A 16,972-nucleotide genomic window follows, 5' to 3' on the forward strand; every position below is an offset into this window, starting at 1 on the left:
TGTCATAGTTTGGGATACAGAAGTGTTCTGCTCTAAAGCAGAGAAAACATGATTAGTACGGACACACCCTGAAATAATTAAGGCTTAAGCATTACATTTTTAGTGCTTAAAGGATTTTGTGCCACGCCCAAGTTGGAACAGACGCTCTGTGCGTTACTACACACCAGACTCGGCTTCTGCTGATCTCTGAAAAGCTGCATTTGGTGGCAGTGCTCATCCGGACGTGTCTGTGTCCTGTGGTACCAGAGCTACTATTTTATTTATTATATTGTCCTGGATCGTATTATTTGCAGTTTGTCTCATCTGATTTTTCTCTTGTCATTGTTATTTATTATATAATGTAATATGCTGGTTTCCTGTGTATATACACATGTTCTGGGTACCTAGATCATGTTCTGCTCTCAGTAGCAACGACATAAAGGTTCCCCCCCTTTAATAGAGCAAGCAAGGCTTCAATGCAGTTTGTTAGTGTGGCCACATGATGGCAGCACACACAGGTCAAAAACAGTCATCTGCTGTCTGCGCTTTCCACCATACTAATAATGGTCTTAATAGTCATAGGATCATCAAAGGGAATCGGGCAAACTACTCAATATCCCAGCATGCACTGCCAATTTCATAGATACTTAACTCTAAAAGGAGTCTTCAAGCTCCGTACAACTTGAATTTATTAGCTCGTACATACTCACTTGCAACTTTTACCAAGTTTGTTTAACGTTCTAGGTTCACTCTGTGCTTTTCACTAAAGTCTTTATATCATCCAAGCACATTGGTTTATTTTTGTTTTACTTGAATGGGATCACAGAACTGCTCCGTGATCCCATCTTATCCGACGCATAGAGCAGAGAAGAGCTGCATTGTATGCAAATACAATATAACTCAACTACTTGGATTATATAAAGACCTTGGTGTAATAAAATTATTATATATATATATATATATATATATATATTATACACTGGAGAGGATCATGTTCAAATCAATACAGTAAAGTTGTCTGAAGGTGGAGAATCTATTTAAGAATATAATTATCCTTCTGTGACTCATTTATAGGGCTGTGTTTTGTTTTTAGTTGTTGGTTTTAACCATTTGTATTTTCTGATGCATAAAATCTAAGCGATTCTAAGCCTAGATTCTTGATGCGTTTATGTGAATACTTGTTGTGTGTGCCCCCTTCCTCTACAGAATACATGTCAAACTCCTAAATGACAAAATAAGTTTCATTAGATTAATGTTATCATTTCTGTACCTTGCACCAATAGCCTCTGGCTTTCAGAGACAGGTAAACTAACAGTCACAGAGCCATTGAAATACCTATGGAGAGTTAAAGAATGTATTATTGTATCGGTTACCATTCGTTTAATGGACAGATTTTCATTAGTGTGAAACTTATTAATAACACATTGAAATATATTGTAATATCACCCATTTAAATCGTTTGCCTGCGGCAAGTAAATCAAATCTTTCAATAATGTTGCTTGTATTACCACTGTTTGTATTGTATTGTGTTCTTGTGTTGATTGAGGTCTACATTCAAACACAATTAGGGATGGACGCTGTAGTCTTATTTCAGCCAGACAAACTTGAGCCAGGGTACATTACTGAATTTCAAGTCGATCCAAATTCCAGTAGTTAGTGGAGATCTGGAGACACCTGGTGGCTAAAGTGTGCATTACACACAGGGCTTTACATGTTTAGAGTAAGGGCACACTGAATCATTGAGCACACGCTTATAGTGCAGCCTGAGCATAGGAGGCAGTGGAAGAGTTCCTGGTACGCTCTACGTTGCCCACACTATTGACAGATCTTACAGTGACTTATGTTCACATAAATCCACATGTGTGTGTAGACGACAGCTTTCTTCAAAGAGCTTCTCACTGGCCTAACAAATATGTTCTCAAGCTCATAGAGGCAGGAAGTCTGTAATACAGCAGTGAAAGAGCAGGCGGCCATTATAGGCTTTGACTTGCAATTCCATGGCAGCTGCAGAACCACAGGTCAGCCAAGCCTGCCATAAACCAATAGGACGGCTGAACAATACACGTTTTAACCAATAACAAAATATACCATTTTAATTATTAAAAATTGTCCATGTTCTGTAAAAGCTAGAATTCATCCCTACACTGAAATGCAGAGTGTCATGTGACAAACTCACATTACCAGACCTGCTATCTAAGCGGGGACACTGCAGACGGATGTAGAGCTTTGCACTATTCGTTTTGTGTCCCCTGTTCACGGACGCCACGGCGATACAGAAGTAAATCATTACCAGCAGTCACATAATGATACGCCACCGCTGTGATCGCCGACATAGAACACACTGCACCATCTGGGGACGGAGGGAGGAATGTTTCCAAGGGAGTAATTAGTGTTGATCAGACGCTGCGTGACCAATGACAGCAGCTTTTTCATTTGCTTTTCTTCATTTCAGAAGACCAAAGATCTGTGAATGAAATCAGACAGAGATCAGGAAGAGCGAGAAGGGTTTATACTCCACCCTGAGCTTGGGCGGATTAACAATAGGGGGGGGGGGGGCTGATACTAAAGGAGATCATTCTAAATATCATGCAGCATGCTCCTGTTATATTGTACAGGGATCCATGACAAAGGCGGTCTTACCTCAAACTAAACTAGTCGTGGGGCACGTAATATTTTTTAGGGGCCTCATAAGTGACCCTTAGTATAAGAGGGCACAGTACAGTTGTGGAGAAGTTTTAGATCCCAGTCAGTAAGTATAAAGGTTAACAAGTGCACAGAGATGCTCTCTGCAGTAAGCCGATATTGAACGGGACAAGACTTGGGGCTAGATTTACTAAGCTGCGGGTTTGAAAAAGTGGGGATGTTGCCTATTGTAGCCAATCAGATTTTAGCTGTCATTTTGTAGAATGTACTAAATAAATGCTAACTAGAATCTGATTGGTTGCTATAGGCAACATCCTTGGTGCATTAGGACCCAGGACTCAAACTTGTAGCGTGTGAATTGTAGAGGACAGACAGCTGACGCAGGGATCTCTTCTCACTTTGTCTTAGGGGTGGACAGTGCAGGGATTTCCCTATACTGCCCCCATCTGCCTCTCTCTCTGCATTCTAAAGGGTAACGTCACCTAGAGGTGAGAAGGAGGGGTACCCAGCGATGCTGTCAGATGATTAGGAGACGTCATCCAGGATCCACCATCCATCACTAGGGTAGTGCCCGTCACGTAGGATGCCAGAGGGCTGGCCAGGAACAGGGCTCCGTGTGCCACCTCCGTCTTATTGCCCGCTCGTTGTAGGGGTATATTGTTCCACATTCCTGCTGCCTCTGCGGCCGCTCCACCTACAACGCGGTTCAGGTCAAGAGTTAAAGACAGAATACAGTATATAGTAACAGATTAAGACTGGTGCAGTATAATAATAATATATAATCTATGGAAATAGCAGCTTGGCGACTGTTTAATAACAGGTCCATACAGTGAACTTCTATTTTACATAGGCTGTTACCCAGTCTGCGCATCCCCTCTGTGCCAGAGATGGGCCCCGGTGCCAGGCTGTTCACCCGCACTCTGCTGGGCCCCCACTCCACTGCCAGGTGCTTGGTCATGGCGTCTGTGGAAGAGAGTGCAGTAGCTTGTGAGGAACACTGTGACAATGCAGGATAGGCTGCGTGTGGAAAACACAGCAGTGTACATACAGGTCATACAAACGCTGTAACAACCATCTCTAAGTCTCTACTCAGTGATCGGTGTACAGCGCCGCTATAGACCAGCGCAGAAATAGCTGCCAGGCTTTACTTTGTATGGGGAGTTGGGAGAGATTCTTCACTCCAGTTTGGGTTCATCTTTATGTAAAAAGAAACTAGCAAAACTCATGTTATAGGAGAGACTGCAGCCATGTTAATCAGGCAATAGTAGAAGGTCTGCAAAGAACAGCCTTGGTGTGGGGTCCTTACCTATAGCTGCCTTGGTAATGCCTGCATACATTCCTGGAGAAGATTATACTGCTACCTTGGCATGAGCCACCGATATACCTGCATAGTGGCTATATAAGGTCCATACCTATAGCTGCCTTGGTAATTCCTGCATATATTCCTGGAGAAGATTATACTACTGCCTTGGCATGAGCCACCGATATACCTGCATAGTGGCTATATAAGGTTCATACCTATAGCTGCCTTGGTAATTCCTGCATACATTCCTGGAGAAGATTATACTGCTACCTTGGCATGAGCCACCGATATACCTGCATAGTGGCTATATAAGGTTCATACCTATAGCTGCCTTGGTAATTCCTGCATACATTCCTGGAGAAGATTATACTGCTACCTTGGCATGAGCCACCGATATACCTGCATTGTGGCTATATAAGGTCCTTACCTATAGCTGCCTTGGTAATTCCTGCATACATTCCTGGAGAAGATTATACTGCTACCTTGGCATGAGCCACCGATATACCTGCATTGTGGCTATATAAGGTCCTTACCTATAGCTGCCTTGGCACTGCCCGCGTGCACTTGCAGGACTTGCCCCTTGTAGCTCAGTGTAGCCGAGATGTTTATGATGACCCCACCATTGTCCTGTAAAAGAAAACCTGCTGAATTATCTCTCACCCCGACATCATCTTATAACATATAATGTACATATTGGAAGATACTAATTAAAGTAGGAGTAAAACTTCAAAACCGATCGGATAGTCCACCCTACATTAAATAAGAGGTATACGGAGAGATTTATAGAACCTGGTGCAGAAGAAAGGAGCAGCGTTGTCCGCACCAATCAGATTTCTGCTTTCACTTTCTATACTTCATAAAAATAAACAGAAGCAGACTGGTTTCTATGGCGAGCACCTTTTTTCTTTGCACCACTTTCCATAACTGTCCCCCGTAGCACAATTATATGCCCAACAAAATAAAGAAGCATGAGCAACACTATAGCGGTGGTGGAACACAAGCACCAGTAATAATCCTGACAGGGCTGTATAGCGACACCTGGTGGTTGCATAGTGTACATACATAGGCAGCCAATAACCCCTCAAATATTTCAATCCTAAAACTAGTGTCACACAGCATTCAGCGCAACTTAGAGCTTTTATTACGTCCCACCCGCTTACATCTTCGTTTTAAGCATTATAAATTTATAGTTATTTTTTTACAAATATAAGTTTAAAAAAAGATTCTTCCCTTATAAGATGACTGGGAATTTGTATTATTCAATGGAACCAAACATTAGCTGCACCCTTATAATCAGCTGATCGTTATATTGCTGACACTTAACAAGCTTGTATCATTGCACTAATAAATGTTGCACAAACAGTGATTTTGAAGTTGCACTTGATTATATATAAGATTATGAATACAATCTCCTGGAGCATTATAGGAAAATCGGCTTTGTGACTACGGATATGGGCAATTGAGACTCAGTTACCAGCCACATAACCTTTATCTACATGGTTTATTACTGCTGCAAAAAGAATCTATACCCTTCACTCATCTGTAAAACAAGAGCGCCCTAAGGAACACTTACCCTTCTGCCCTGACCTGACTGTTGTCATAGGTCATTATACAGCTGCTGTAGGATTGTCTGGTATATTGTGCTGTGTGGATGCCGTACTTACCCGGAAGAAGCGATCAAACAGGATCTTGCTGGCATTGAAAGTGCCCATTGTGTCTATGTCAAGGACGACCTTGAAGGCGTTAAAAGATAAAGAGCTGGCGGGGCAGAGAAAATTCCCGGCGGCATCTGCATGGGGAGACATAGGCGAGAGAGGTAAGTGCGGGGCGAGAGAAGAGCAGAATACTTTCCAAGGTTACATAAGAGGTGGTAACCCCCGGAATAGGGATACTTACTGTTCACAAGGATATCTATACGCGAGAATGTCTTCAAAGCCTCCTCCACGGCATCAATCAGACTCTGCGGCTGGCGCACATCCGCCGACAGCGCTAGACAACGACGGCCTGTTGCGGCACGTAGCTTCTCGGCTGCCTGGGACGAGACCGGCACAGACATAGATTATACAGGATCTGCCCATTATCTAAAGCTGATGAGGTCTGTCCGTAAATCTAAAGTCTTATAGCACATATGTGTTGTAACCTATAGCAACCAATCAGATGTTAGCATTGATCAGCATAATCCAAGTTAGACTAATGGAAGCCAAAGTTTGATTAGTTATCATTACAACACGTTTGTAAGTTATTAAATAAGATTCCAATAACATTTGACACCAAGAGGATTTATACTTTCCTATCTACATCAAAGGGGGCAACACCTTCAGATACCTTTAATTGATTGGCTTGTACATGTCCTAGTACAACTTTTGCCAAATACATTTATCTACGGATCTACTGTGCTCTATACCCACATACAACTGTAACCAGAGATCGGTTACAATGAAAATGAACAACCTGATGATATAAATAATTGGTGGGAAAGCATTGATGTAAATTAGAAAGAAAAAGCAATGTATTTAGTGAACGTTGCAGAAGGCTACGCAGAACCCATAAGGAAAGGTTATATGAAGGTTGGGGAAAAAAAATAGTTTCTTGAGAGCTTTATCTACTACAGCTGCCAGTAATTGTAAAACACAGAGTAAGGTAAACAATGGAACTGTACTACGTGATGCACTTATGAACACCATCATAGAATCTAGGTAACATCCTATAACAAACATATCTTAAACATTGATTCTTTAATATTTACAATAGGCAATTTTACTTTTATTGACAAAAGCTTACATTGTTCTTCTCATTTGCAAGGTATTTGTTGTTTGATCAATGTAACTTAATTTTTACACTGTTTTGAAAATTGAAATATGTTTAAAAAAAAATAATATTTACATTAGGCAAATACAAATATATATTTTCTGATGGATGTAGTAACGTATGTACAACGCTTCATTTGTAGATTAAAAAAAACAAACAAAAAAAAGTAGTGAAAATCAGATGTAAAAGATGAACTAAAGAAATTATGGCATTAATAATTATCTTTAAACATTAACGCCTGTGGGACCGAAAGAAATGTCACAACATTGTTCTTGTACATTCCAGCTTAAGCCCTCTGTATGAACAATAGGATGACTGTTTAATGTTGTTGTCTGTGGGCAATTTTATTTAGTCTTGTTGGCCAACCTCACGGATTAGGCTATTAACCCCAAAATACCCCCCTCTGCCATAATGCTCATGCCAAGCCCAGGTCTAAGATTTCAGCTGTCACTACCCAAAAATGCACCAATAATCTATAGTTAATGTCAACATTAGCCACATTTCTGACATTACTCATAACATATATAGTACAGCACACAAGCAACAGGGTGATCATACCTCAGTCACCCTCTGCAGGTTCCTGCCGACAATGACTGTGTCGCAGCCATGCCTGGGGATAAATGAGAAACAGCCATTACTGCCACGCGGTGTGACGGCACTCCAGAGATAGCGGAGGGGATTATAGCGAGTATGTGCCAGTGGGCGGTTAGAAATTGAGGTACAGATGGAGCAATGGATGCCATGCAGAACAGAGAGTTGTATTTTTACCTCATGAATATTTCAGCAATACGGAATCCAATCCCAGAGCCCCCTCCGGTGAGAAAAGCCATTCTGCCCCTGGTTGTGAACAGATGAACTGAATTATTGCTCAGATAACAGGTTGGCATCTATGTCTACAAAAACATATTAGCTGGAATGTATTTACTACCAGAGATCAGATGAACAATGAGGTTTCCAAACCCACCCACTGCTGATAGGCTGACTGTCTGCAGCAACCTCTCGGATATGGAAACAATTCAGTTAACATGGTCAAGCCGCCTGTATAGCGTAAGAGTCATGTGTCTGGTGGACAGTCAGCTTCTGCTGTAGATATATTCCATGTACATACAGTTATCATACCATTCATTGATATAGAGCTAGCAGTTAATTCTAACAAGATACAAAACTATGTAAAAGAAAATCCCACTCCCCCTTCGATTGCATAGAGATAGTTATTCTCCTGACCAGCCTAACATGCTAATCAGCCAGACTAATATGCTAATTACTTTGTATGGCAGAGCACTTCCTTCCCCTGCTCTATGTCATACTGAGAATGTGTTTTACTGCTCCTTCTTCACTGATAACAGATGTAAAAAACAATTGTACGAAAAATTTCAAAGCCAAATATTTCAAACCCCAATCAAATTTCTACAAAAATTAAAAGATATTCTCTTACAAAGACCCATATCCTACAGATCACACGGTAGTGTAAATAGCAAAAATTAGAAAGGAGTGAACATTATACACTCCGAGCAAAGCACATGGTCCTTACTGGAGGAGAGTCGGGTTATAGAGGTAAGTGTAGGAAGAGAGGCAGTCGTCAGTCTCCACATCTTCTGGAGCCTTATCGAGACTCTGTAACTCAGACATTCTTCAGGGGAAAGATCCTGAAAGGTGACAGAATACATTGTCCGAAGAATTCTAAGAAACGTTTACAGATACAGTGAAAATAACAATTAGTTATGTTTGCAGAAACAACAGTGATTTGTGACAGCCATGCTGGACCTCAAGTGTAATAAAATGAAACAAATCAGAATTTGTCAATTATTTATATTTGGTATTTTGCAAGGTTAACTGGAAAATGCCTGTGCTTTAATATCATTGTAAATACAGTTCTTTTTCCTCTGTGTGATTGGGGTAGTTGCATTAAAGCTGTACTGGTTAGCAGAGGAAGATATTATCGTACACTATTCTAAAGGGTCCGCTGAGATGCGTGTGAGCTTGCAGATACATATTGGTACATGCAGTACACCGCCCTACGCAGTATCACTAGAGCCCCTGGGGCTGCGCCATACAGCTGTCCTTCCTGGGGATCTGGGGAAGAGAGTGGTGGGCAGGGGGATTTTCACCCTACCTGGGTGACAAAGTAGCACAGTGGTTAGAATTGCTGCCACACAGCACTGGGGTCATGGGCTTGATTCCAAATAAGACACAATCTGTGTGTATGTTCTGCCTGTGTTTGTGTGGTTTGCCCTGGTTTCCTCTTACACTCCAAAAACATACCGGTAGGTTCAGTGGCTTCTAATGAAATTAACCCCACTGTCTGTTTGTGTGGTAGGGAATACAGAACATAAGGTCCACTGGGCAGGGACTGGTGTCTATGATTAAATATTCTTTGTAAAGTGCTGTGTAATATGGACATGCTATATAAATAAAGGTTAATAAATAACTGGGAACGCAGCTTTACGAACAACTGGGGGTATGCCCTGCCAATATGTGACAGTAGTAACCCAGGGCAAGTAATCAGCTTTAATAGATTTAGTGCAAAGAAGACTGGTGATAATAAGGTCTGATTAGTTACTGTGAGTTAATATACTTTTTAGACTATAACCCACAATATATGCATTTATTGAGCTGCATAGGAGAGCACAGAATACGTTACATCTATGTTCTATCTGTGCAATACATTGTAATGTAATGTATACACATCCAGGTACAGAATATACATATTACACAATGATCAGTACACTATATAAGTATTGCACACACACCAGCTTGACGATAAAACCCTATAATCAGGTTCAGAGAAGGATCTGCAGCCTGCACCCCCCATACTTACAATCCTTGCAGCACTGGACGGACTTTGCATTCGCCACCTCGCTGTATCTTTAACCTCCCAGCCGCAGAGAATCCTGGGAGTTGTAGTTTTCCTGACGCGCATGCGCAGACTGGACTGACCATGCAGCTTGTATCTTAATTTCATGGTCTATCTGTGGGATCTATGGTTATAACGACATGCTGCCCACAAACTATAAAGTCAAGTTAAAATATAGAAACCATTTTGCCAGAGTTAGCTGGCAGTGAACCACAAACATATATGAAAGTAGGTCTATTTTACCATAGACATAAATAATAATAATGTTTCACATCCCTGATATCTGGTACTAGGTTTTAGCTATACATCCCTGTAAATGTCCCTTTTGTTCAGTACTGATAGACTGCACAGTAAGCTATGTTTTTCTGTATGGAAGATGCCATTTTCATCTCCTGTTTATATTATCTAGGCTTTATAAAGGGAATATTAATTTACAAGTATTATTTATATTCAGTAAACCTGACAGCTATGAATTTTTAATGGTCTGTCCATGGAAATGTCCCTAAGTTTTATTACTGATCAACTGCGCAATACAAGTCATATCCTACATATTATATCTCATTCTTACCATCTTGCGGCTTTATAAGTTAATGTTTATTGAGTATTTACAATGCCAAAAGGTGCATTACAGTCAGATTCAGTAAACGAGGGGATTGTAGTGCTCCAAGCTGGCACAATATGGCATGTAACGTAGTTAGGTTAGGAGCATCAGCTCAGTGGTCAAGTATCCCAGCAAATTATTTTTATACCTTGATTAGTAGGCTGGGATAGTCAAAGGTTTAAATCTTCTTTCCTGATTTTTATTTTTTTTTGTTTAGAGTTTGTGTTCTGCTTCAGCTAAACTTCTCCTTGGCATAAGCGGTCTCTTGACACTATTAACATGGCAGCCCTTGGGCTCACAGCTTTACCCATTGGATATTCTGCATATAACATGGGCCAGTGAGACTATATTACACCTACAGGCATACAGTGTTACCTTGCCTCAGGTGATCAGCAAGACACTGTAGAGAGCATGGGTGCAGAGAGTGGGGTGAGCAAGTACAAGGTACCGCTGCACTGGCCTACCGGTGTTGTGGGAGGAGTCACCACTTAGGTGTGGCCCCATCCCCCCCCCCCGGTGGCTATGGAAGGGGCCCCAAGAAGTTGCTCTTCCGGGGACCTAAATTTCTCTTGGCAGCCCTGGTAGAGAGCCTCACAGAAAGTAAATAAGGTCACGGACATTGTACAACACCAAAGAAGATGTTGGCTCTATAAATAAAAGAGGTAGTTATAATCTTAGGGCCAATGCTTTACCCACCCATACATGTCCCTACTACTATACTGGAAACCTAGGCACAGTGTTTAAGAGGCAGCACCGCAATGGTCTGACACATGTTTAAGAGATTAGGAATATTAATGGTGCTAGCTAGAAAAAAAACTTGTAATGAGATGAGTATTAATGAAGTAGGGATAACTTTATTTATGAATTTTTTGTTCTAGTGTAGTTTGTAAAGCTGGTATGAATCTGGTGTACTGTAATTATTGTCACACATTTCATGTATTGCATAGCAATGTTAATTGTATTTCATTTTTCATTTTAATGGTTTTTTTTTTTGCTACTTGATGGTTACAGACTACCTATTTTTTCAGGTACAGAATAATAGAGGAGGGGTATCATACTAGGATAGGAGCATGGATGGTGCACATTTGGTAAATTTTGGGAACATTCAAGCACGTTGCATATTGCCATCTCTATATACTGCCGCGCTCTCTCAAAGTGTTTCAAAAGTTTCATTAGTGAGGTTACGGACGCCCAGGAACACCTATTGCCCTGTCGTATTTACGTAGTTTGCAGACTCTTCTCAGTTTTGTGACGTCATTCTACGCAAAACATAATCACTGCAGGTCAAATTGGAGCAATGCAAAATGCCTGGAGAGGAGGTCAACTTGTTAAATGTTAAATGAGCACGTCTCTTAGTAATGGGTATACTCCTGTATGTTTCATGTGTGCTACACTGAATCTGAATCACCTCTTATCTGTAAACTATTTACAGTTTATGCTGCATTTTACATCTTCTAGAAAATAAGTCAATAAGTAAATTAATAAAATAAATAAAAATAAAAATTTAAATAAAACCACATTCAGTTTCCTAATACATGGAAGAACCAATGGAAATTGGCCATTGACCGAAACGTCTCATACACAATGGCATCAATTTTGTGTATTATACCATCAACTGTAATGGACTTGGAAATGGAAACTATTCTTTCCAACGACCCCATACCCAAGCTTGATATTAGAGTAGTTCTGGAGCGTTGTGGCTGCTCTGCGGTTTTCTGTTCACTCCTGATTCATTGAGTGGAGTGATCTCCAATTACCTCCCAATTGCAAGGATAACAAACCAACAATGTATGACATGTTGATATAAGGTTTCAACGGCACTTGAACTTGCTTTTTTAAAAGAAAATAAAATTTCAGCGGCTACCTGCCCGAGCTGGTTCCAGGTAACTACAGGAAGCGCAAAAAAAAAAACCCAAGGACAATTTTTTAACACCAAAAAATGGGTGGGCAGGGTTGTATTGTATGTGCATTAAATTAAATTTACCGCCCTGTTAGCATCAGTTCTCGCCTTACAACAAAATTTAATTTCAAACTATATCAGAGTTAGCCCTCTTACGATAAGCACGTGAAGACCTACAAAGGATGGTTAGGATTGGTTACTCGTAAGAGGCATGTAAAGCAGTAGTCTCACATAAAACACTTTCTTCTCATACAAAAGTTGCAATCCCAAGGACTTCAAGACACTGTTCTATCCTGGTTCTCATCCTACCTCTCTAATCGCTCGTTCACTGTTAATTTCTTTGGGGCCACCTCTGCTCCGCTTCCCCTATCAGTTGGAGTACCACAAGGATCAGTGCTAAGTCCTCTGCTGTTCTCTATCTATACCGCTTCTCTTGGAAATCTAATAAGTTCCTTTGGATTTCAGTATTACCTCTATGCGGATAATACCCAAATTTATCTATCCTCTCCTGATCTCTCACCATCTGTGTTGTCCCGTGTAACTGACGGTCTTTCTGCCATTTCATCTTGGATGTCCTCTCGCCAACTCAAACTTAATCTTTCTAAAACAGAGTTAATAATATTCCCACCCACCAACAAGAGCATACCTGACATTTCTATCTCTGTTGATAACATGACCATAAATCCCACCCCACAAGCTCGCTGCCTAGGTGTAATCCTTGACTCACACCTATCCTTTGTACCCCACATTGAGTTTATGTCTAAATCATGTTACATACATCTTGAAAACATTTCCAGAATTCGCACATATCTGATACAAGACACTGCGAAAACCTTAATTCATGCATTCATCATCTCCCGCATTGACTATTGCAATTCCCTCCTTACTGGTCTTCCCAAAAACAGACTCAAACCCCTACAATCTATTTTGCACGCAGCGGCTAGATTGATTTTCCTTGCAAATCGTTATTCCTCTGTTGAATCACTCTGTATATCTCTACACTGGTTGCCTGTCTTCTACCGAATCAAATATAAAATACTTTTACTAAGCTACAAGGCCATCAACAAAGCTGCACCAACATACATCTCCTTTCTTGTCTCAAAATATCTCCCAACTCGGCAACTCCATTCTGCACAAGATCTGCGTCTCTCATCCACACTCATTACATCCTCCCATTCCCGGTTATAGGACTTTTTTCGGGCTGCACCCACTCTATGGAATTCTCTCCCTCGCACATTAAGACTTTCCTCTAGTCTACAAGCTTTCAAGAGTTCTCTGAAAACCCACCTCTTCAGACAAGCTTATGATATTCCTCAACCACCCTCTTAACCTCACTACATTACCCTATTACCACCCGTTATACAACTACCCCTTGACCAACATTGTTGTGTGACAGGATCATTTAGCTTATGAGTCACTTTTACCTTTGCAGTCTGGCTGGGCCGACTGCAAATGTAGACTTAACCTCATGTGTCAAACTCCCATTGTCCCATAGATTGTAAGCTTGTGAGCAGGGTCTTCTCACCTCTTTGTCTGTTTTACCCAGTTTGTTTATTCGTTTATTATGTTTGTCCCCAATTGTAAAACGCTACGGAATATGTTGGCGCTATATAAATAAATGATGATGACGATTTTATTTTTTAAATAGCAAGTTAAGCACCTTTTCCACACGCATCTGCTAGTCATCTCTAGGACAACTAAAAATAAATAAATTTACTATCTTCTTTTCAAAATCTTTCTGTAGGTTGCAAAATATGGCTGTCAGTTACAGACACAAAACTCTAAGCATATCATGTGAAGACGGGGGGAACAAACCAACGATTTTTGGCAAATAGAAACATTTTTCTTATAGTCTGTCACAGTGATTTATGTTAGATATAAAAAAAAACAAAAAAACTACATTTTTGTTTCTCAGATTGCTGCTTTGACGCCTGCACGAAACTGTAACTAGTTCTATGACTACGAGAGATTTATCTTTAGTGTATATAAAAACAACCAACAACAGTCAGAACACTTTCAGAATTGCAACATCCACTGCTTAGTAAGTCTACACTTCATGCCACTGGAGTAAAAGTAAAATGTATAGTTCAAGGCTGACACAACAGGAACACAGAAGTCAGTTAGGAAACACATTGTACTGTTTATATATGTAGTTACACTATACATAGCATATCCCTATGTATAGACTAATGTATCATGTGGGCTCCACCAGCAACACTGCATACCAAACAGTCCACTGGTAATTGGGATTCATAACCTTTTCTCTGGGTAGGACAAACATTCCCACCTCCTCTACACAGCACTGATTACAGGCAGAGCTCACAAAACAGAGCCCTGTGTGCACTTGGAGCATGTTATAAAGTCTGGAAGTGTGTAGTGTCCCACATTAGTGTCACAGTCCCCACTGTGGCATAGGAAAACTGGTATACAGGAGAAACAGCCACATAAGGACACATATCTACAACATATGTTTAAGGCATCTTCAATCAGGGGCAGATCTAGGAATTTTTTCTACCCCGGGCGATATGGGGGTGGGGGGGGGGATTTAGGCCCAGCCCCCTTTCTAACTTCTAAGGCTGCCGGCGGCTGCACAGTATGTGCAGGTCCGTTCGGCAGTGATAATGTGCTGTCCCGCTGCTCTGAAGCGATCGCCCCCCCCCCCCCCCCCCTGGATCCGCCACTGTCTTCAATACAGAACCCTTGCCATGATAAAAGTACCAGCAATTGGAGAGACTTCATAAAGTGAGATTACATGAGTGCACAGGAACACGAAGGGCTAGATTTACTAAACTGCGGGTTTGAAGAAGTGGTGTTGCCTATAGCAACCAATCATATTCTAGCTATCATTTATTTAGCACATTCTACAAAATGACAGCTAGAATCTTATTGGTTGCTATAGGCAACATCTCCACTTCTTCAAACCCGCAGTTTAGTAAATATACCCCCAGGTGTAATAGACAAGCAGAGACCAACAAAAGGAACAACAGACACGAGACAAAGGGGGTAGACAAGAGAACAGATATTGGAGAGCCTCCTAATAGCCTTGGTTCATGTATGTAGGGGTGGTGGTATTAGGAGCGGGGAGACACTATGGCTCAGATTTTGAGCTAGGGTGCATTAGATACTCCACTGGTTCCCCTGACTCAATGGCACTTGTTGTTTTAACTTATTTTCCCTTCATTTTCACCTTAAAAACCATTGACTGACTTAAATTCACTCACTGAAATTCAATACAACAATTATTGTCGTTTTTTCATACTCTGTAACTAATGAAGATGCTCGTCTTACTCAGCATCTCTATGCTCCGAATAAAGTTAAGGTTATCTCATATGGTGATGCATTAAGTGATAAAGCTGCTTCTCAAGCCACACTGCAGAAGTATTTCTGAACAAAACATCTGACGTCATGTGGGATCTAGTTACCATACCTGGGCATTTAGGGTGTATAAGAGTCTGTGTACCTTTCCTGACCACTGTTGACCCCCTCCCCGCCCCTTCCTCAATTGAGTAATGGAGGAGACACATTATAGCACTACCAGCTTACACATATTAAGCTTGGTAATCTATGTAACCACCAGATGAGTCCCTTATCTTATAAAAAGACAACATCCGAGTTTTCGTGATTTATGTGAGAATTTTTTTGCCTTTGGATGGTGGAGTTTATACCCCCCACATTCCAAGTCCAAATCTGTAAATTGTCAGAATTTGAAGGGGAACTGACTATTATTGGCATTAGAGCAGAGAAACATTGTTATACAACCACTATAAGACTTGCTTAATAACTCCTGAACGGCTGCTGTAAATGTGTCTGCCTGTATCTGCATAAGAGGCTCCATCGTCTCCTTAACAGCACATATATATACCCCACCTATGAGACAGGAGAGGTGGATGGTGGGGAATCTAAAGACTGGCCTGTAATACAATTGGACTTATCCATATGCCATCTTCAGCAGTAGTCATATTGACTTCCCAGTCTTAGATCTTGTGCTGCATTAAGTGAGGTAGCCAAGATAGTTTGCTAGTCTCACTGACTGCAAATCAGCTTTTTGTTTCTTTGTTTGCGCAGCTGGTCATTTTGTAGGGTTGGCCCCACCCCCATGATGCACAAACGCAATTGGTGAGACCATAATGATGCAATTCACCTTGAATCGTGTCATGGAGGCTTGTATACTGCTCACCTCCCCAGAAAGGGGGCAGGATGTGAGAGAATGGCCTGATCTCCCAGGAGTGCAGGTGACCTCCCCCAGAATTCGGAAGTCTCCAGGTCGTCCCAGGAGCTTGGGCAAGTACGAATTATTGTCAATGCTTATCCTCCTCCTTTTTCTTTTAAACAGCTCCCTCTTACCCTTATTATGTTCGCTTTGTAATATTTTCCCATTTCTTTACTTCTACTATATACTTATGGCTCATCTCTCCCCTTCATTCTCTCTACTCCTCCCCTGGTTTCCATCATTTCCTGACTTCCTGTGGCCGTTTGGCTTTCGGCTCTAGTGTACCGGGAAACCCCGCAGAGGAAGGCTCACTGCACTCTATCCTTTTACTCCGGTAGGGTGCGTGAGCTCCCTGCGCTGAGATCATGTGACACAGAAGCTGCCGCTCCCATTCAGTCTTATCCTCTGCTTTGTAACAAACCAGAGTATAAGATGAGGAGCAGCCATCTGTTGCCCATCACTGATGAAGACATTTACGTTCAGTCCTCAAAAGAGAGCAGGATAATAGATTAAAACTAATATATATATATATATATTATATTAGTCAGAACTGTGCATTTTTCTAGTGACCTCTTCAGACATTTTGCCAAGCATACGGTGGTCTTCAATAATATTGGCAACAACTGTAATGGATAATTAATTAACACGAGCAGACAAATCAGCACCACTTTTTA

General features: G+C 41.2%; 1 protein-coding gene across 2 annotated transcripts; it reads right to left on the reverse strand.

The window, feature by feature from the left end:
- Positions 1–1,319: 1,319 nt before the first annotated feature.
- Positions 1,320–9,641, reverse strand: DECR2 (2,4-dienoyl-CoA reductase 2). 2 transcript variants are annotated; one of them, XM_075179392.1, is made up of 10 exons: positions 9,552–9,641; positions 8,265–8,379; positions 7,502–7,570; positions 7,292–7,343; positions 5,822–5,957; positions 5,590–5,714; positions 4,459–4,552; positions 3,481–3,585; positions 3,128–3,316; positions 1,320–2,443 (listed from the first exon to the last, which is right to left on the reverse strand). In XM_075179392.1, the coding sequence occupies exons 2-10, from the start codon at positions 8,360–8,362 to the stop codon at positions 2,409–2,411; spliced, it is 903 nt and encodes a 300-aa protein (XP_075035493.1). In that variant the 5' UTR covers positions 8,363–8,379; positions 9,552–9,641; the 3' UTR covers positions 1,320–2,408. The 2 variants fall into 2 exon arrangements, with proteins under 2 accessions (XP_075035493.1, XP_075035494.1); XM_075179393.1 differs by having other exon boundaries at positions 3,105–3,316.
- Positions 9,642–16,972: the final 7,331 nt, after the last annotated feature.

The sequence above is a fragment of the Mixophyes fleayi genome, chromosome 7 (assembly GCF_038048845.1).
Source record: "Mixophyes fleayi isolate aMixFle1 chromosome 7, aMixFle1.hap1, whole genome shotgun sequence".
Classification (NCBI taxonomy): Eukaryota; Metazoa; Chordata; class Amphibia; order Anura; family Limnodynastidae; genus Mixophyes; species Mixophyes fleayi.

Coding starts and splice junctions, on each gene's coding strand:
- DECR2 (XM_075179392.1), bottom strand. CDS start 8,362: ATGTCTGAGTTACAGAGTCTCGATAAGGCTCCAGAAGATGTGGAGACT. Junction 5,958..7,291: donor ACCTGCAGAGGGTGACTGAG/GTATGATCACCC, acceptor GTCTCGTCCCAG/GCAGCCGAGAAGCTACGTGC. Junction 2,444..3,127: donor TCATCTGACAGCATCGCTGG/GTACCCCTCCTT, acceptor TTTCATTCACAG/ATCTTTGGTCTTCTGAAATG.